This window comes from Euprymna scolopes, chromosome 7 (genome assembly GCF_053919585.1).
Source record: "Euprymna scolopes isolate OS-2025 chromosome 7, ASM5391958v1, whole genome shotgun sequence".
In the NCBI taxonomy this organism is placed as follows: Eukaryota; Metazoa; Mollusca; class Cephalopoda; order Sepiida; family Sepiolidae; genus Euprymna; species Euprymna scolopes.
This window is the reverse complement of record NC_136488.1, coordinates 6297960-6319779: the sequence shown is the minus strand read 5'-3', so window position 1 is coordinate 6319779 and position 21820 is coordinate 6297960. Positions and strand designations below refer to the sequence as shown.

At 31.3% G+C, this 21820-nt stretch overlaps 1 protein-coding gene across 4 annotated transcripts in view; it reads right to left on the bottom strand.

The window, feature by feature from the left end:
• The window catches only part of LOC145279597 (uncharacterized), a 318995-nt gene that overhangs the window by 9847 nt on the left and 287328 nt on the right, over positions 1-21820 (bottom strand). For all 4 annotated transcript variants that reach the window (XM_080130761.1, XM_080130760.1, XM_080130762.1 and 1 more), the window contains one exon: positions 10601-10734. In XM_080130761.1, the coding sequence (XP_079986887.1) occupies positions 10601-10734 (134 nt within the window). The remainder of the gene's footprint in view (positions 1-10600; positions 10735-21820) is intronic.

The following is a 21820-nucleotide window of genomic DNA, read 5'->3' as shown; positions in this document are numbered from 1 at the left end:
ATAATAATAAATAATAATAATAATAATAATAATAATAATAGCATACTTTAATATTAACTTTCCTATTATTTTCAACTTCACACAATTACAATTTTTTCAGTAAAACTCTAAATTTAGAACTGACAAATTCAAACCGTGACTATTGGTGTCGAAGTATAAAAGTAAATTTACAAAAGAGTTCTAAGAAAATGAATTTTTACAAAGGTTTGTTTCACCATAATTGTATTGTTCTTCTATTTAAAGGTTAAGACTCTGATAAAACTCAGCTCATGTCTTTCGATCGTAGGTGTGTCCCTTTTCTTACTGAGATTTTCACGGATGGCTTTGTTTTTGAGGAGAGATCAATTCTGAAACTTTTTTCTTTCTCATCAAATTTTTCTTGCAGTTCATATATTAGATCCATTGCGTTTTCTGCTTCTCCTAAAGTCAGTTCTTTCTATCATCCTAAACATTTTCTCAAACCTGAAGTTATTCTCTATCTTCACAAATCTAATATCAGACCATGTATGGACGTATTGTTGTCGTATTTGGGATGGTCGACCTCTGTCCCATTTGAGGGTTCTTGATAAGGTGGAGAAATGTATCTGTAATTTGATTGGCCCTCCATCATTTCTTTTTCGCTGCAACCTCTCTTTCACAAATGTGATGTTGCTAGTCTCAGTCTTTTCTGTAAATACTATTATGCCCTATGTTTTTAAGAATTGCCTGAGATACTTCCTGTTTCCTTTACTTCAACTCATTTGGCTCACTGCTCTAGTGGTCGCATCAATTCTGTCTTGATACCTGATTGTAATACAGCTCTTTATTTCACTAACTTCTTTCCAAGAACTTCAAAGTTTCTGCAAACTTTTTTCCTGCTCAATGTTTTTCTCCTACCTAAAACCTGTTTTTTTTTTCAAGGCTAAGGTCAATAGGCATCTTCTGTCTTTCGTTCTTGTTAGTTCCTTACATTAAGTGGCTTCATGCCTTGTCTGAAGCGATTTCCATAAACAAAAGAACAACTTTTTACTGCCTTGCCGTATTACAATAACTTATCAGAACCAATAAAAATTCCATTGTTGTATTCGTCAGTTATCATATATTGCTACCACACTCGAACATATTTCCTTACTAACAGGCTGCCCGGCGTTGCCTCATTGTAAAATACTCATAAATTTTAATTCATACAGAATCAAAGATATGTGCATGCGAGTACTACGTTTTTTCTAAGCAGTTCACTTCTTGAAATTAAAACAAGAAAAAAAGAAAATACACGGACTGGGATTGAAACCAAAACCCAAAGACAGTGAGTCAAGTTCGATAACCATTAGGCTAGTTTAACATGATCTTTAAAAAGGATGTTCAAATCTACTTATTCTTAACATAATGAATCTGACATGTGAACTATTCATGCATGTGCATCCGTGGAACCCCCCCCCTCCACATACCAATTTTTCAATTTTAACCCCTTATCAGCCCTTTTTCGGAATGGAAACTGATTAAGAAGTTTTTCACATGTCTGAATATCCTAAATACCAAATTTCATGTCTGTAGATCAAAAATTCGTTGAGTATATATATGTATATATATATGTACACACACATTCCCACTTTTATATATTGACTATGAAAATCTTTTTTTTTATTACATTTCCACCCCAAACATGCACAGTACCTCTTTGATACACGGGACTATTATCAGGGATATAAATTGCAGGGATACTATCTAGAGAGTGGAGCATGAAGATATCTGTTCAAATTGCACTTGAACTTCTGCATGTCAGTACAGCTGGGGAAGCAGGAACCCAGAAGTGATTTCCTAAGTCTAGCAGTTCTGGGGAAGAAACTATTAGCGTAGAAGACTTTCTTATATCTGGGGATCTCTACTGTGTCCATCCATCCATAGCCTTGAGCCCCTAAGCGGCATAGACCATCTACAACTTTTGTAGATGCTTTTGTAGCGACTGAGTTCTTTCTACAGGGTGAGGGTGCCGGCCCCACTGCCAACCTTCCCAGAAGGTACATACAGCGCCTAGCCTTCCCAAATGGTTACACATCTGGTACTGGTCAGGCTCAACGTTGCTTAACTTTGGTGAGCTGGCGAGAACTAGTGTGTCAACGTGATTTGCTGTACTATCTCTACTGTGTAGGGGTGGGATTTTGCTGCTTGTCAGGTTTGTTGCGGAAGTTTATGTCGGGGGGGGGTACAAGGACTTGTAGTTCATCGGAGCATCCACAATTAAAATATTTGAAAAACAGGCAGAGGGATGCAACATTTCATCGATGGGACAGAGGTTGAAGCTTAGATGAAGGCCCCCGATATTATTGTACCTCCTTTATTCAAACTGAAACATATTTATCTAAGTACTCAGGTTGATATAGATTTGATTATGGGGGAGAGGTTCTTTCCTGAAAATCGATCAGTTTAGCATACATTCATGCTTCATTTTCTACAGGAAATTATCAAGCTAAATACATTTAATCTGAATGTTTCTGTGTAGCTTAATGTATTTTCTTCCACTTTCTCCTCCTCCACCTCCTACTACTTCTACTGTAGCGAGGACCTATCTATTTAGCATAATGGTAATAGTGTCCATTAATGAACCGGGAGACCAGGGTTCAATCTTCACTCGAGTCATTCCAAAGACTAAAAAAAATCGCCCTTGATACCCCTTGCTAAACAATCAACATTATAAGATGAGTATCAGTAAAAATGGAGCGTTTAGGTTGCCCTCAACTATGGTCGACCACTTTACTATTTTTTTAATCTCCAAAACTTTTGTAGGAGTTTATGACATATTTCCATTGTTTGGATATCGAGTGCAAACAAAGACCCCATGATATTATTTTTACAATCTTTGGACAGAACAGATACTAATCTTTAATCCTAGCCCAAAGGTCAAGAAAGTGTATTTTAGTTCGAGTTAAAATTTCAACATCAAATGGAATTAAAAAAATTACGTTTTTGCATTGAATCTTTGGTGATTATGTTTTGTTTTTTTTGTTTTTTTTTGTTGTTGTTATCCCATCTTTTGGAAAAAGAGGTGGAGGGTGATAATGTAAGAAAACAATGAAATTGTGTAAACATATTACGACACAGATTGCATGGATTCATGAATTTCATAAGGAAAATAGTTGTATTTACCCAACATTTTCGGCTGAAGATAATTAGCAGGATTACCCAGATTTGCCCGGGAAATGGATAAAACAGAATAGGATTGCTTTTTAAATGTGGCTGTTACTACACAAACTCACTTTCCATTTCTCATGGTTGAACGAGTCAGAGATCTATAAATTCCATTCTATGCAATATCGTCTAAGTTTTCCTCGACCAGTCACCCCATCTGTGATTTAAGACATTTATGCTTCTACAAAAGTTTATCCAAGAAGATGAACATTAAACATGGCCAAACCAGCATAACTGATTAATCCTTAGGATATCCTCCATTTTGGGCAAATTTAGTACTTTCAGCAAATCCTCTGATATGTAGAATTTGGTCAGACTTTGCATTAAAGATCCATTTGATTATGGATCTGTCATTGTAAAAGGAGAAGACTAGATGAAGATGGTGAAGATCCAGCATTCACTTTCGTATATCATGATGCTCCTGACACAACTGCTATACAAGTTATCCCGGATCTAAAGGGGGATAGCTTGTGATATTATCAGAGTCAATCAAGAAATTTTGTCCAATTAACTTTTACTCTACTAAGCTCAAGAAAAACCTTAGAGGCTGAGACAATTGAGGAGATGAAAGAGGCTGCGATAAGGGTCATTGATATGCTCACACAAGCGGAATTTTGCGGGACCTTCCTGAAGTTGTTGGAAGGATACAAGTGCATTGCAGCCAGAGAAGATTACTTCGAAGCAGACTAGAGTTTTGTGTGTGTACTATCAATAAAATTGCCCATACAAAAAAATTCAGGAAACTTATTGAAGGCATCTTGTATCACTTAGATAACAAAAGAGAGTCAACTACCTCCAGAGTATTGTCACTTTAATAGTATCTATTTGTGGGATTATTATGCATTTCCTACGTGTGCTTAATAAAAAAAATGGTTAATAGTTTTTGGAAATTTAACTTTAACTTACCAACAACCTTGTATATTGAGGAGAAATGTTTTAAAAAACATAAAACAAAAAATAAATAAATATAAATAAGAGCGAAAATGATGATAGTTATAAAAAAGGAACACAATTAAAATACCAAACTGGTTAAAAATAAGTCTTTGCTTTACAGCTCAACTCTTTCCACTTCTGGTTCTGTTTCTCGGTTATCCCAAACATTAAGTCCATGTTTACTGATTTGTATTTCTGATTGTTTTCGAAAATAAATATATATACAAAGATGAAAGAAAAAAACTCTACAAGACCTCCTTTCGTTTGCCCACTTTTGTTCATGTATCACATTACATCAACACCATGTTCCATGCATTGCTATAGCTTTTTTATACTTCTCCATATTTTTAGTTAGAAATACTATTAATTATTTAAATTTTCAATTAAATTCTATAATGAAGCAATTAATTAAATTTTTTCTAATCTTTCTTTGCAATTAACCTTTTATTCGTTTTATTATTTGTATTATTCTTTGTATTCATTACAATGTTTTTGGTATAAAATACATAATACAATTAGATACATAAAAATATTCTGATACATTGTGTTGGTTAACTTGAAATGGCAAATGACAATAAGCTCCTTTCCTAAAGGAAGTCCAATTCAACTTCAGAGACGTTTAAATGTTATGCCATATTTTCAATTTAAAAAAGAAATCGCATAATATTTCTGTTTGTTCTTTTTTGAAGATGCGTTTTCAGTATTGTAAAGGAGTTTTGCAGTAAAATTACTGAAAATATTATGGAGTCTTTTATTATGTGATCTGTGATTGGATGAAAAACAACCAATCACAAACTACCTTTTAGAATCTCTACTGAACTTGTGAATGTGAGCAGTTTTTTCAAAGTTTCATTATTGCATGACACGTGCAAGGATCAGCACATACAGTACAGGAAGACAAGGTTCGCTATTTCTACACTACACCAAAATGAGCTAAAAAAATGAGAAAACAAATGACCATTAAAAAAAATGAGAAAACAAATGACCACTAAAAAAATGAGAAAATAAATGACCATTAAAAAAATGAGAAAATAAATGACCATTAAAAAATAATGAGAAAATAAATGACCATTAAAAAATAATGAGAAAACAAATGACCATTAAAAAGGCAAATCTTCTGAGACAAGTTTCAGCAGATACCAGTTATTTGCAAAACATTTTTTTCTTCTTCTTTTCTCTCCTTTTCTTCTTTCAAATACAAGCTTTTATCAGATTTTCATCTGTGCTGTCTTTCTGCCTTTGTCACCGGCATCAGAATATCGTTCATATCACACATATAACTGGGAAATCCAATAAAATGTTAATCTCTACGTGTTGAGCATTTTGATTTACAACCTGTACTACTCAACCAAGCAAGATGATGATGATGATGATGATGACTTATGTATAACCAATTAGAAAAGACAGTAATATATTATTACTATTATTATTATTATTATTATTATTATTATTATTATTATTACAAATATTTGGGAGTTCTCGAAGCATTCACCATCAAAGCAATAGAAATGAAAGAGAAAATTGGAAAGGAATAGCTGAGAAGAACAAGAAAACTTCTAGAAACTCCCGCCAGGGATATGGATGATGTAGAAAGCCAAGGTCACACCAATAATACTAGGAGTACTAAGAACAATCTCCAAAAGTTTGGAATAGATTGGAATCAAAGGAATGGCTGAAAAAATACAATGGGTAACAATAATGAAAACGGTTGAAAACCCTTGAATATGAAGACTAACACACATGGGCTACAGGAACTTATGGGAACTGCCACAAAATTAAAACACCAAGAAACTTCATAAGGAATCAAGAAAACTGAAAACTCAGTTACTACACCTCGGCATCAACTGACACCACACCGAATTGAATTGAAGTGTCAAGGGGGATGGAAAGACTGAGAAGAGAAGGCACTAGCCAGATCTCCATTAAATAAGTGTGAAGAGAACTGTGACCTTGGGGAGGCTTATTGCCACTCAAATTCCAGTGAAAACCAATGGTCGTTGCCAGTGAAAAATCAATGGTAAATGGCTATTGCGATAATGCAAATTCATTTGTCAACGTTATCGAAAGAGATGAAGAGTACTGAAAATCTTTAGAGACTTGTTGTTGCTCAGACTCCAGGAAGTACCACAGGTTGTTCTCGAAGAAAAATACTTAATGATGTCCTGTGTGAAAACTCCAAGTGAATAATAATAATAATAATAATAATAATAATAATTCTTTGGGGGATCAAATACTGCACACAATTTTTAACTCTTCTATTTTGTTGTCCATGCCCTCCCTAGGAAACCTTGCTAGCAATAAATATTAGCTAATGTCTTCTAGTACTTCAAGAATAGAAGACATATACTTACGAAACTATTTAAGCGCTGCCTTAAGGAGAAGTGCTTTCCGACTCCCTGGAAGACCTCATCAGTTTACCCTGTATTTAAGAATTCAGGATTAGTGAATCTCTTGACAAAGGCTTCCTTTCTAGGGCAATTGCTCTTGACATATCAAAGGCCTTCGACAAGGTATGGCATAAGGGTCTACTTCACAAGATTTCCAGCTGCGGTATAACTGGAAATGTTTTCTCAATCATTAAATCATTTCTCTCCGATAGGCTCATAAGAGTAGTGGTAGATGGATAAAATTCGGAGGCCTGCAATATAAATGCTGGAGTCCCTCAGGGGTCAATCCTGGGCCCAACTCTCTTCCTGATCTACATCAATGACCTCCCTAAACACATACTTAAATCATTCGTAGACATCTATGCTGATGACACGACCATCTACGGCAACACATCAAAGGCTGTAAATGACAAAGTTCTCTCTGATTCTCTCTCCTCTGATCTCGAGCGCGTGGCTCAGTGGGGGAAGATGTGCTGGTTACCTTTAATGCATCCAAAACCAAACTTCTATCCTTACATCATCAACGCTCTGATCCCCATCTGGCATCAATTGTGATGGATGGCTCTCGTCTGGGTGAGGCCCTGTGTTTTGACAAGCTTCTGGGTTTGACCTTTATTCCTGATCTGAAATGGAACATATATATCAAGTCTGTTGCCAAGGTCGCTGGAAAAATGGTAGGATCCTTCTACCGCTCCAGAAGATATCTCACTACTGATGCAATTCTCTATCTATATAAAAGCCAAGTACGTCCAAGGATGGAATACTGTTGCCATATCTGGGCAGGAGCTGCTAAAAACAGCCTATCCTGCCTTGAAAGAGTACAAAATAGACTTTGTGGCTTAGTGGCTTTTCTCTACCCTGCAACCTCTCTCCCACAGAAGAGACGTTGCGAGCCTATCCTTGTTTTATCGTTATTTCCATGGCAGATGCTCGTCTGAACTCCAATCTCTAGTCCCCCCTCGCCAATCTTTCACGAAAAACACCCGTCTAGCTGAATCCACTGTGAAAAATTTCCCCCACTCTATATCTGTGCCTAAATCAAAACGCGGATTCCATGAACAAAGCTTCTTTCTTAGAACTGCACGCCTGTGGAACTCTGTTCCGTCTGCCTGCTTCCCACCGGACTACAACTTGGATGTCTTCAAGTCCAACGTCAACAAATTTCTAATGAACAGCCCCCTTAGGTAGACACTTCGTCAAATCTCCACACTAACGTAATGTACTTACAATAACCCTTATCCCTGAGTGGCTTCCGGGCCTTGATAAGTGGTGATCACTGTGTAAAAAAAAAACAAAAAAACAGACCAATTCTCTCTGAAAGGATTAGCTTGTTAAGGGGAATATGCTGAAAACCATAAACTTCCCAATTACCCAAGCAAAATACATTATTTACAATGCTGTTTACATCTCAGTTAGGTGTGCATATTAAAGTATATAAATGAATTTATTTTATTAGATTTTATTTAATTCATGGATTAATGTTTAGTTTATATGTTTATTTTTAGTAGAGAAGAAGGAGGGGAAATTTATTGGAAGAAATCAGGTGTTCAAAAACTTTATTTAATGATAGTTAAAAATAAAAAAATAAATAAACAATACAGCTTCAAGGTAAAAAAAAGATCAAATGACGAGTGTTAGATTGTCTTCCTCCTTTGTAAGACATTATTCATGGAATGGGCGGCCTAAAGGACAAAGTAAGGAAAGCAACTTTCTACTTTCTTCCATTAAATTCAATAGTTTTTTTTTTTAAATAGTTTGGATGATTAAAATTGAAAAAACAAGAATGGTACGTTAATGAACAAAATGTCTTGTTTCTAAAGTACTTTTTCAAGTTCTTTGGTTTATAAATATGAATAAAAATATTTTTTATAAATATGAATAAAAATAATAACTTTTGTGAATAAATATGAATAAAATAATTGTTTTTGTTGATCAATGTGAATAAAATAATTGTTCTGTTCATATATATGAATAAAAAAATTGTTTATAATATGAATAAAAATATTTTTTGTTTATAAATATGAATTAATAATTGTTTTTTATAAATATAAATGAAAATAATTGTTTTTGATTATAAATATGAATTAATAATTGTTTTTTATAAATATAAATTAAAATAATTCTTTTTATTTATAAATATGAATAAAAATATTTGTTTTTGTTTATAAATATGAATAAAAATATTTGTTTTTGTTTATAGATATGAATAAAAATATTTTTATAAATAGGAATTAAAATAATTGTTTTTGTTTATAATATGAATTAATAATTGTTTTTTTATAAATATGAATAAAAAATGAATTTATTCAATAAATACAAAAATATAAATATTAAATTTAAATTTAAAACTTCATAAAATTTATTTATAGTGCCAAATATAAACGTCTGTATTTGAATATCGAGTTCCATCAGATGGTGCTTCCGGCAGACTAAAAACAGGTTTAAGATATGGCAATGGAGAAGTATCTGTCCAGACAAGTCAGTTCACAGTGTTTTCTGATGTGGCATGTCTTTAATAGAATTCTGCAGACGAGGGAGTCACGTTGGCACGAGGCATTCCACTTGTTTGCAGTTGATTGGGATATAAACATATCAAAAACGACTGATGCATTATATAATGCTACTACATTTAAATCAGTTTAAAATGATTGTACTTACTTTGTTTTGTTTTTGAAATATGCCATTTTTCTTTTAATTATTATTTAGTTTCTTCAAAACAAAGGAAAGGAAATCTGTATTAATCAATACAGAAGTACATCCCTTTTTATAATATGGTGGCTGCATAAAATAATACCAGCTCAGAAAATATTTTTTGGAAAAAAGCTAAATCGAATTAAATCTTATTGTTTTTAATAACATGCTGCAATTATGGACCAGAATTAAATATTGATTTTTTAGGAAGAAATCTTACAAAAAAAAAAAAAAAAAAAAAATTAGATACCTACTTACTTTATTTTATATATTAGATTATTAAATATTGCTAACTGCATTCAAAGCGTCTTTTCACTAAAGGCTTGCATGGAAAATGTTTTATGAAATTAGGTAATGTTTTTTACGAGTTGGCATTCAGATAAAAATGAATTTAATCCGTATAGCAAAGTGTTTCCTAACAAGAAAAACAACCTAATTCGCGATAATTCTTAATTTAAACAAGTTTGACTTTTTACTTTTATTGTTTTGTTGAATGTAAGATCTCTCAAATTAATTATTTCTCAAATTAATATTTCCTAAAAATTAATTTAGTTTTTATATGCATTATTTTCCTTATTTAATTTAAACAAACTTTTTAAACTCTTTTTTATTATTTTTGATAAATAATTACTTTCTGTTATCTGAAATACTATTCTCACCTCGGTCTTTATTTTCGCAACGTTTTAACCGATGTAACCTTCGATCGCATTTTTTCAACCTAGGCAATCTTTATGTTCAACTAAAAAAATCTATATGAAATTTTGTACTGACCCCTTTATTTGATCTACTGAGGTAGGTTATTCTTGTTCTATCAGCTATGATTGAGTAGAAGTCGTAATTTTTATTTCATTCTTAGGTATTATTTCTTGTAGTAAGAATTGAATTTTCAATCTTAAAAAGACTGCCTTTTAGAATTGATTGTTTGCCAAACATTTAACCATTAAGCCACTGTCCATATCAACAACTCTGGTACATATTTTAGGAGCTAAATTATCAACACGGATATGTCATTGTTAAAATCACTAATCAACAATCATTATGGCTGTCAGAACAAGAACAATCCATCTCCGTAGATTAAATAAAGCGTTCAGGTGAAAATTTTTTACAAGTTTCCAAGTTTGATACAGAGATTCCCTTACCTCAAAAAGATTTACCCTAACAAGTTGGAGATTTTTTGTAAGACTAGTTTGTAAGACTAGTCCCATGTGAGAATAGTAGACTGAGTAATCCAATTAGTAAAACTTATCAATCGTAATCTAAAAAATTCTGAAAAATAATTTGATTAAAAAAAGTACATTTGTATTTAGAATTGCACGAAGATTTTCTGTTACAAAAATCTTCAAACAATTCAACATATTCATAAAATAAGAAATTCTTTGTAATTAAAGTCAAATTGAAATATGTGCGAATGTATCTATACTTACACTGCTGTTTTCATCTTTTTTCCACAATATTCACACGAATACTGTTTTTCCTTAACATGTTTCGATTTGTGCTGTATAAGACTCATACGACGAATACAGGTGTAGCGACATCCTTCTTCTTCGCAGCGGAATATCTAAAATATATAACAACATTCATATATTTTGCATGAAAACATATTTTACGCCAAATTTAGAAATCAATAAAAATGTTTAATGAACAGTGGATTTTTTTTTCAAGCTGTTTCTTTCATCATTTTTCTCTGTCAGTTTTACGTTTTCTCAGAAACTACTGGTTGATCTGGCTGAAATTTTGTATGTACCTTTGTTATGAAAAGGTGCAATGAACTAAGTGTTATGATATCTGTTTGATGCACAGAGATGAAGAGGGAATAACAGGGATTTGTAGGGATTAGTTACCACAATACCACATTTACTCTAGAAGTTTGGCATAAGCATTGATATTTAGTCAATGGCTATAACATTTACCGATTTTTAATGGACGAAAAAGTCTAGAATTTTCATAGTAAATAACCAGAAAAATACCCGTCCCAGAATAGGTAAAAGTTATTTGGACTACTTTTTGTCTCTTTACAAAGATTAAAATCAAGATATAATGTGACTAAACCTCATGTCTAGAATCCTTATTCCAATTTTGATTAAAGTTTATGGCATGATTTTGATTTTTGAAAAGGTGTAAAATTTTAGTTCCAGGAATCTTAAGAAGAAATCTAAATTCAAGGAATTTTGCTTTATTGATATTTAATTACTATGAATCAAAATTAATACAAATCTGAAATATATGAATTTTCAAATAGAAAATACTTTCTATATCATGACCCCCTTACATTCCTTGAAAATACTCCTAAAAAGATAAAATTTAGGGAAATATTTATTAATTGATATTAAAATCTTCCAAAATTTGAATATTCATTAATTGATATTTAACTATCATTAAAATTTTCCAAAAATTGAAGCTGAATTTTCATGAAGGGCTTTCATCTTCCTCTTTTTCCCTTTTTTTTTTTTACATGGGGATCACCACTTATCAAGGCCCGAAGGCCATTCAGGGATAGGGGTTATTGTGTGTACAGTAATCAATGAGATAGTATTGTAGTAATCATTAGTATTAGGGGTTTTGATAGAGTGTCTTACTTAAGCGGGCGCTTTGCCAGGAGTTTGTTTATGTTGGACTTGAAGACGTCCAAGTTGTAGTCAGGTGGGAAACAGGCAGACGGAACAGAGTTCCACAGGCGTGCAGTTCTAAGAAAGAAGCTTTGCTCATGAAATCTATGTTTGGATTTAGGCACAGATAAAGAGTGGGGAAAATTATTGACAGTAATTTCAGCCAGACAAGTGTTTCTCGTGAAAGATTGGCGAGGGGGGGGACGAGAGATTGGAGCTCAGACGAGCACTTGCCATGGAAATAACGATAAAACAAAGATAGGCTTGCAACGTCTCTCCTGTGGGAGAGAGGTTGCATAATATTGAATTAAACTAAATATATACCACATTGCGCAACTCTACACCTAGCAGCTGTATTCTAAAATTCATAATGATCGGTTAATTAGTTTAGGAGTGAATCCAATGTATACAAATATACATTTACATATCTTTTATAATAAAAAGACACCTGACCTTCTTATTTTTATTTGAAAAATCAAATTATAAAACAGGTTCATCTTTACCAAATAAGTTTTGAAGGTCTTTCTGGCATTATTATTCATCAGAAGAGCTGCATACAATTAAAATTAAATACAACATAATTTTATATTGTTACGCCCCATCCTTGTTTTCTGTTCCACGTTTTCCCTTCTTTTATAAATAACTAATAAAACTCAACAGAACCAACATGAACAGCATAGAAGCCGTACTCACCACAACACAGTGTGGCCAAAGTGGAAAACAATCGCATCCCCAAAATCCTATAATATGGAAAATTGGAAAATGGATACAGTAAGATTGGTGGGCAGAAACTCTTCTACAAGGATGTGATAAAGCACCACTCAAAGGCAATGAATATGAACACGAAAATTGGGAAGCGCTAGCAGCAGACCGAAGTTGCTAACAGAATAGCTTTCACAAAGAAAAGGAAGAAATAGGGGCAAAAATAAAGGCCAGGTTTGAATAAAAACATTACCAAAGGCACAACCCATGCACTACATGTGGGGAAACTTTCCACACTGCACATGGACACCAATAGCAATGGCCAAGAACACATTACCCGAAAGTACTTCCTTTAAACTCATTGGCCTTACGTTTATAGGAACATGAACTGGAATAGATACATTGGGTGCATTCCCAAGGCTGCTGCAAAGAAGGTGGGCTCTCTCTACCATGCTAGAAAGCTACTTACGCCTGAAAGTATGCTGTACCTTTATAAGGCCACCATTCGCCCATGTATAGAGTACTGTTGTCACATTTGGGCTGGTGCGTCTGCTGCTTGTCTCTCACTCCTTGACAGGGTTCAAAAGAGAGTCGTCAACCTGATAGGTCCTGAACTGTCATCTAAGCTTCAGCCTCTGTCCTATCGACGAAATGTTGCATCCCTCTGCCTTTTCTACAAGTACTTTAATGGTGAATACTCTGACGAACTACAAGCACTTATACCCCCTTGACGTAAATACCCCCAACAAACCCGACAAGCAGCTAAATCCCACCCCTTCACAGTAGAGATCCCTAGATGTAAGAAATCTTTCTACTCCAATAGTTTATTCCCCAGAACTGCTAGACTTTGGAACTCCCTTCTGAGATTCTGCTTTCCCAACTGTACTGATATGCAGAAGTTCAAGTTTAATGTGAACAGTCATCTTGCTACTCATCTCCCTTCATAATACCCCTGCAACTTATGCCCCCGATAGTAGCCCCCTACTTCAAAGTGGCATTGTGTCTTGTTTTGAATTAAAATTGAATTTAAAAAAAAATGGACTGCTTTTTCAGTATAGGATAAAGCACTAAGACCTTGACTTGTCATCTTCAGCTGTGAAGAGTGACGTGATAAGTAAAACTTGTCTTCCTTTTTGATTTTCCGCTATGTTTTGCTTTGGCCATGATTTGTTGACATATGCGATTAAACTTGGTATTTTAATCCATATTAATTGTAATTTTTGGACTACAATTATTCTGAGTGTTATTTTCGCAACATTTTGGTCGATGTAACCTTCGGGTGAATGTTGTCCAACATGGAAATCTTTTCTAACAAACTCAGGAATCGGCACAAAATTTTTAACAGAATCCTTTATTTAAATCACAATGCTTATTTTGTTAGCCACGAAGTTATAAGTAATTCGAAATTGCATTTTGAGTGTCGCTTGAACTGAGCATCGAACCTTCAGTCTCCAAAAGAGTGTAACTATATACCTTAATTTTACCAAGTACTTTATCCATTATGCCATGAGTTCTTGTAGACAATTCTAGTAGGAAGTTTAGGAGCTTTAAACCTATTTTATTGCTAGATATATAATCTTACTATTTATCATTATATATCACTATTTATTACTATATATTATGAAAATATATATTTTTTTCAACCAAAATGTTGTGAAAATACCATTCAAGATGAGAACAATTGCTTTAAGAATCCAAATAATATGAATAATCAATTCTCATCTCCAAAATTTAGAAACATAAATATTTTATATTTAAAATAAGTTTGCTTTTTTATCAAAACATGGTTATCAGCAAAGATAAGTTGTAAGGGAGCAATAACCTTGGAAATACATTTTACTGTGAATAAAAAATAACATAACATTAGGAAATAACTGCTTTTATTTGGTTTGGAGCAAAAGAGAAACCTAATAGTCGATTCTGTTAAATAAACTTTTATTTTAACCAGAATATAATTTTTAAAAAAATACAATTCATAAAACCTCACTCATTTAATGCATTTGTAAATCTAATAACAATGAAAATATGCCAGTAAAATGTTTATTATTTACATGACAGTTATCAACAATTTAAAGTGATTGGAAATTTTTCAATTGATTGAAGTTAATTTCTAGTTAGAGTTAAATGTCATAGGTCAAAGTCAAGCATTAAGGTTTGTTTGTGTTCCAAAACAAAAAGAAAACATTATTTTTCAAACTAATTTTATGAAGAAAACCAAGAGTGGATGCATCCCAATTTAAGTTGCTGAAATGGTGACACAACTGTTCAGTGTTTGTGCAGATTAGTGTTATATTTAAACCGACGCATTTCAGGTGAAAACATTATTATGTACTTATATGTCATGTCGAAATTAGTATAATTTAAAAAATGATGAAGAATGATTCAGTAAAAAATGTACCAGATGTATTTTTAACAAAAAAATAATTCATGATTAGGTTATGAAATGTTGCGTTTAAAAAGGCAGTCTGTAATTATAATCAAAAGATATAAGTCAGAATTAGTCGCACAACTCTTCACATTAAAACATATAATAAAACTCAAGAATTTAAAAATTTTTTTTCGTAGTTGTAATTATTTTCTATTTGATCATTTTTCTGAATTTTTGAAATTTTTATCTACTTTCGACACGGTACATAACTATGTAATAATGTTTTCACCTGAAATCCGTTGGTTTAAAATACCACTGGTCTATATAAGCACCAAATGTTCATATTTTAAAGAAATAAATTGAAAAGAAATTTTTTTTTTTTTAAATGATACTTTATTTTTGTTCTGCTTTGTTTTATAATAAGAAAAATAAAATAGAATATCAAAGAAAAAAAAATGCAATAAATAAAATCATGCAATTTGAAAGAAAGATTCTTTTAATTTTATTTAGCAATTTTTAATTAATATATTTATTTTCATGTGTCGATATCAGTTGTATATTATTAAAACAGATAAAACTTTGTTAAAAATTAATTTAAAGGAGAGGAATTTAATAAAATAAACAATTTTTAATTAATATATTTATTTTCATGTGTCGATATCAGTTGTATATTATTAAAACAGATAAAACTTTGTTAAAAATTAATTTAAAGGAGAGGAATTTTATAAAATAAACAATTTGACTAGGAACCACTTTTAGGGTGTCATTTTTATTATTTGGTATGTTCTGCAGTGAATGTTAGAAATAATGTTCAATTTTTAAATCTTTTACTTTTATTGATTAGAAAATATTACATTATTCATTAAAATTAAATAGATTTATGTATTATTTAATATAATTTTACACTGTATTTTGATTTTTATGTTATTCCCCCATTTACTGCAGTGACCAAAACTGATATCCATATGAATAATGTGTTTTAGTCTTTGAAGAAAAGTCGTAAGATTATTTATTTATTAACTCTACTTTCTCTTGATGTCATTAAATTAAAATAGAATATCGATCTGAATTAAATATTTTCGATAAAACTGATTGGAAATACATTTAAAAGCAAAAAAACAAAAAACATGGCCCATCTATGCTTATTGATTATAATGAAATAGAATTCAATATTGACGTTGCAGGAGTTTGAGCTTACTCAAACTCCTGCAACGTAAATATTTAAATGTTTACAGTATATTCAATATTTAATTTTTATTATTTAATATTAAATATTTAATTCTTATTATTTAATATTCAATATTTAATATTTATTATTTAATATTAAATATTTAATTTTATTATTTAATATTCAATATTTAATTTTTATTATTTAATATTCAATATTTAATTCTTATTATTTAATATTCAATATTTAATATTTATTATTTAATATTAAATATTTAATTTTATTATTTAATATTCAATATTTAATTTTTATTATTTAATATTCAATATTTAATTTTATTATTTAATATTCAATATTTAATTCTTATTATTTAATATTCAATATTTAATTCTTATTATTTAATATTCAATATTTAATATTTATTATTTAATATTCAATATTTAATTCTTATTATTTAATATTCAATATTTAATATTTATTATTTAATATTCAATATTTAATTCTTATTATTTAATATTCAATATTTAATTTTTATTATTTAATATTCAATATTTAATTCTTATTATTTAATATTCAATATTTAATTTTTATTATTTAATATTCAATATTAAATTTTTATTATTTAATATTCAATATTTAATTTTTATTATTTAATATTCAATATTTAATTTTTATTATTTAATATTCAATATTTAATTTTTATTATTTAATATTCAATATTTAATTTTTATTATTTAATATTCCATATTTAATTTTTTATTATTTAATATTCAATATTTAATATTTATTATTTAATATTCAATATTTAATTTTTATTATTTAATATTCAATATTTAATTTTTATTATTTAATATTCAATATTTAATTTTTATTATTTAATATTCAATATTTAATTTTTATTACTTAATATTCAATATTTAATATTTATTACTTAATATTCAATATTTAATTTTAATATTCAATATTTAATTTTTATTATTTAATATTCAATATTTAATATTTATTATTTAATATTCAATATTTAATATTTATTATTTAATATTCAATACTTAATATTTAAGTGTTTACAATATATTTAATACTAACAGGGTAACTCGACGTTGCCCGGGATTGAATGATGATCAATGATTGTTTCACACTCCTATATTTTTATTGTCATCAGAATTGGTGAAATCGCCTATTTTTCAAAGCAATGGGCCGATTGCTTGCTCTAGTTGGGGGCTAATCATGCTGCACCGGGAGGAAGCCTCATATGCCTCTCACATATAATGGTTTGAATTAAAGTTTAAAATGCAAAAGTCAAGTATTATGTTTGACATGTGCTCTAAACAGAAACATTCATTTCGAATGTGCCCCTGTCATATCAAAGAACCCACTTGTGATTTTATATACTCATGGGTTTACTGATTGTGTGGTGCTAATAGACTGAATTTTTTTTTTTTTTTTTTTTACACAGTGATCACCACTTATCAAGGCCCGGAAGCCACTCAGGGATAAGGGTTATTGCAAGCACATTACGTTAGTGTGGAGATTTGATGCAGTGTTTACTTAAGGGGGCGGTTCATTTGGAATTTGTTAACATTGAACTTGAAGACATCCAAGTTGTAGTCCGGTGGGAAGCAGGCAGACGGAACAGAGTTCCACAGGCGTGCAGTTCTAAGAAAGAAGCTTTGTTCATGGAATCCGCGTTTTGATTTAGGCACAGATATAGAGTGGGGGAAATTTTTCACAGTGGATTCAGCTAGACAGGTGTTTTTCATGAAAGATTGGTGACGGGGGACCAGAGATTGGAGTTCAGAGGAGCACCTGCCATAGAAATAACGATAAAATAAGGATAGGCTCGCAACGTCTCTTCTGTGGGAGAGAGGTTGCAGGGTAGAGAAAAGGGTATCCCCCACTAAGCCACGGAGTCTATTTTGTACTCTGTCAAGGCATGCAATATTCAAATGTCTGATTAAACTGTATAAGTACCTTAATTTTTAATATTTTACATTCAATATGTAAGTGTTTGATATTTAATGTTTAATATTTAACATGCAATATTCAAATGTTTAATATTTGATATTCAATATTTAAGTGTTTAATATTTGATTTTTAATATTTAATATTCAATATTCAAGTGTTTAATATTTAATTTTTAATATTTAACTATTTACAGACTTAACAAAAGGTCTGTCTTACTTTTTATATTAGATAAAATATTCCTAAACGATCCATCCACAGTATGTTATAAGTTGCATTATTTCAAACAGTCAATTATAAGTTATCTCCCTTGTAATTAGGTAAATTTTCTCAGTTATAAGTTATTAGCATTTCCGCCCGGCTTTGCTCGGGCCCTATCTACAGTTCATAAGGTTATGTGCATATGTATTTATTAAAAAGTGTGAATATGTAAAGTAATGCCTTTCTGCATGATAGTCTTCCTTAACTACCATAGAGAAAAGACAGACAGACATTTTTACTTTTATAGATAGATAGATAGATAGATTGGATGCAATATATAGTAATGATTTAAAAATTATTTAAAAAAAGACTCATGCATCACCACCGAGAATCGAAACCAAAACGTTCAGCTCACGATTTATTTTACCTCTGCCGTCAATGACTGGGCTATGAAAACATGTTTACTGCAAGGCTAAAAATTAAAACATGAACCAATAACAACTACGTTATGCATTCGTAATGCCGGCGTTCGACCTTCACCTGGCAAATTTCATTTTTTTTTTAATTTTTCACACTTCTGCACCGATTTTTCGTTTTTTAAGTTTTGCATGGATTCAAAACCCTTATATATGAAGTTTCATGTCTGTAGACCAAAAACTCTAGGAGGAGTTTGGTAGGCAACATTTGTTCAACAAAAATATATATGTACTAGCATGGGTACCCGGCATTGCCCGGGTGTTTGGAGGTATATGCTGAGCAAAAAAAACAACAAAAAAACGGTCAATTTTTTTAACTTTGACCCCTATTATGCCCCATTAACATTTATTGTTTGGGGCTCAAATCAAGGAACCTATATCTAAAATTTCAAGCGTTTAGAGCCAAAGTTGTCGGAGGAGTTTGGTAGAGTTCTCAAAGGCAAATCGTTGAACTTTGACTCCTTAACAGCCAAATTTCTGGCCGAAAACCGATCACATCGATTTTCCCAAATCTCAGTACCCTGTATATCAAATTTCGAGCCTGTAGACTAAAAATTGACAGAGTTATTGCGTATGGAAATGTACACAGACAGACACACAAACAGACACACAGACACGTTCACTTTTATAGATATATAAATTGCATTTTAATGTAACTTTTTACTGATGTCATGTAGAATATAAGAAAAGATATTCATCCTACTTAATGACTGTTAATTTGTCTGTCAAACATGTAACACAATTAAAAGGGAATGTGTAATATATTGTCTGGTATTATGCCGACTTTTTCCTAAGCAGGTAGTTTATGAGGAATGTTGAATTCAAGAGTGGTCCCTGGCCGAAAGTATATCCTGATCCTAGGAAGATGACATAGTGCTCAGCATTCCAAAATTGTCACCCATCTAATAATAGTCAGTTTTCATGTCACTTAACTTTGGTGATCTGATGAGAAGATTGGTGTGTGAATACGATTATGCCTTAAACATGTAAAGATACAGTTAATAAACGCTACATGTGAGCATCACTTGTGTCTCCTTCTGTATTCACACTTTGTCTCAATACAACACATGTTGTCAGAAGGGCAGAATCAATATGGATGTTTTATACAGTCAGGACTAAATATTCAGGCCAGACAACATTGGTGGAAATTTCAAAACCAATTTTTAGAAATTTGAGTTAATATATCTGTAAACAAAACAAATTCAGCTTATAAAGGCCATAAATGAAAACCATGTTTTCTTAATTCTTTTTTTTTTCAGCCTTTTCGATGCATATTAAAGAAAGGAAATATAAATGTTCTCCTAATTTTGCAGAAAACTTTCATTTGTCATCAGCATCAAATTCAAATAATGATGAGCAGCATAAATTTTAACGATAAGAATTTATTGGTAAACAATTCACTAATGATGAATTTTAATGATAAGAATTTATTGGTAAACAATTCACTAATGATGAATTTTAACGATAAGAATTTATTGGTAAACAATTCACTAATGATGAATTTTAACGATAAGAATTTATTGGTAAACAATTCACTAATGATGAATTTTAACGATAAGAATTTATTGGTAAACAATTCACTAATGATGAATTTTAATGATAAGAATTTATTGGTAAACAATTCACTAATGATGAATTTTAACGATAAGAATTTATTGGTAAACAATTCACTAATGATGAATCTGTTTTGTGAAAGTTTTCTTTTTTTTCAATTTTGTTTGCATAAACATTTGTTAAAATAGTTTTTTTATTGAAACGTTCTATAAAAAAAGTAGATAAATCATATTCAATTATTCAGCAGAAATAAAATGTTGAAGAACATGTAGAATGGAACCGGTTGATATTTTCAAGGGAATTCAAGTCTATTCTTTCAGAATGTTTCATTAAATAATAAAAAAATCATCTTGTAAACTCAATACAAATTGCAAGTAAAAGGCAGGAACAATAGAATTGATTATTGTCTTCAATATAACATCATTTGTTTTTCAGAAGAATTTCTCACTCAAGGATTTATTTGAAAGGATCTCATTCGAAACAAAACTTAGGTGTACAGAAATATTTGAATTAGTCTTTGGGCTCCTTGCACAGACCAATGTAACATTCTCTCCAGATTTCTCTGTCTTCCATCAGGTCTTCAGGATCACATCATGTGCAATTTGCTGGATGTACGTGGATCTAGGTCGTTCTATGCTCATGCGTCCATGCTGTGAAGACCACAGCAATACATTTCTATCAGATCTTGCTTGCTCCTCTGTCAGTGAGTGACAAATTGCAGATATTGCTCCCTGATAGTAATAGATATGGCAGGTAGCTTACCATAAAGTTGCTGCTTCTTGGGATGATCTTGCCAAGATATATTTAACACTGTTCGTGTATATGAGTGTATATGCTATCTAGCATTCTTTCCAATGTTTTGGTGAGTGTCCAGGTTGTAGCACCATAACCAAAGACAGACTCCACCACTGCTCTGTAGAACTTCCTTTTCAGTTTATCAGTTAGCCTTAAAGTTCATACTGACCACCGCAGCTTATCCAATGCAGCCCATGCTTTTAAGATGTTAATTTCGATATCTCTCTCCGTGGAACAAATATTGCTGCCCAGGTACATAAACTCAATGAGTTCTTTGAATCAGTATAAATGATAATTTATCGTTTTTTTCTAAAAAAAATGTTAAGAACTTGGAAACAATAAATATTCTCAGGGGTTATTCATCTCCCGCCCGGAATGATCTGAGACAAAGGTTGAAAAGTAGGATTTGAAGAGTCAGCTTTCTAGAGGAAGAGCATTCTGGCCAAAAATCAATGCCTGAATAGTCCAATCGTCATTCATTGGCAGGGTCATTTTGAGCCTTCTTGAAAGGGAGAAATTGAAGCCTGGGAAAATACACTTCCTAGAACTGCACAGAACTGGAGACATACTTCAGTCAACAGAGAATAATCTATCTCAACAGAATCTGTTGGCTTTAGCGTTGAACAAAAAACACCCAAATGGTTATTAGATAAAAAAGTATAGCAAATTTATCATACTTCAGGTGTGTAAAAAGAAAGGGGGAAAAGTACTCACAAAATTAGTAAAACAAGAACATAGAATTAAGCTAACGTGTGCTGGTAGTTGTATCATGGGGGGAAGTACATAGAAGAAAATCTAAAGAGTTCCTACAT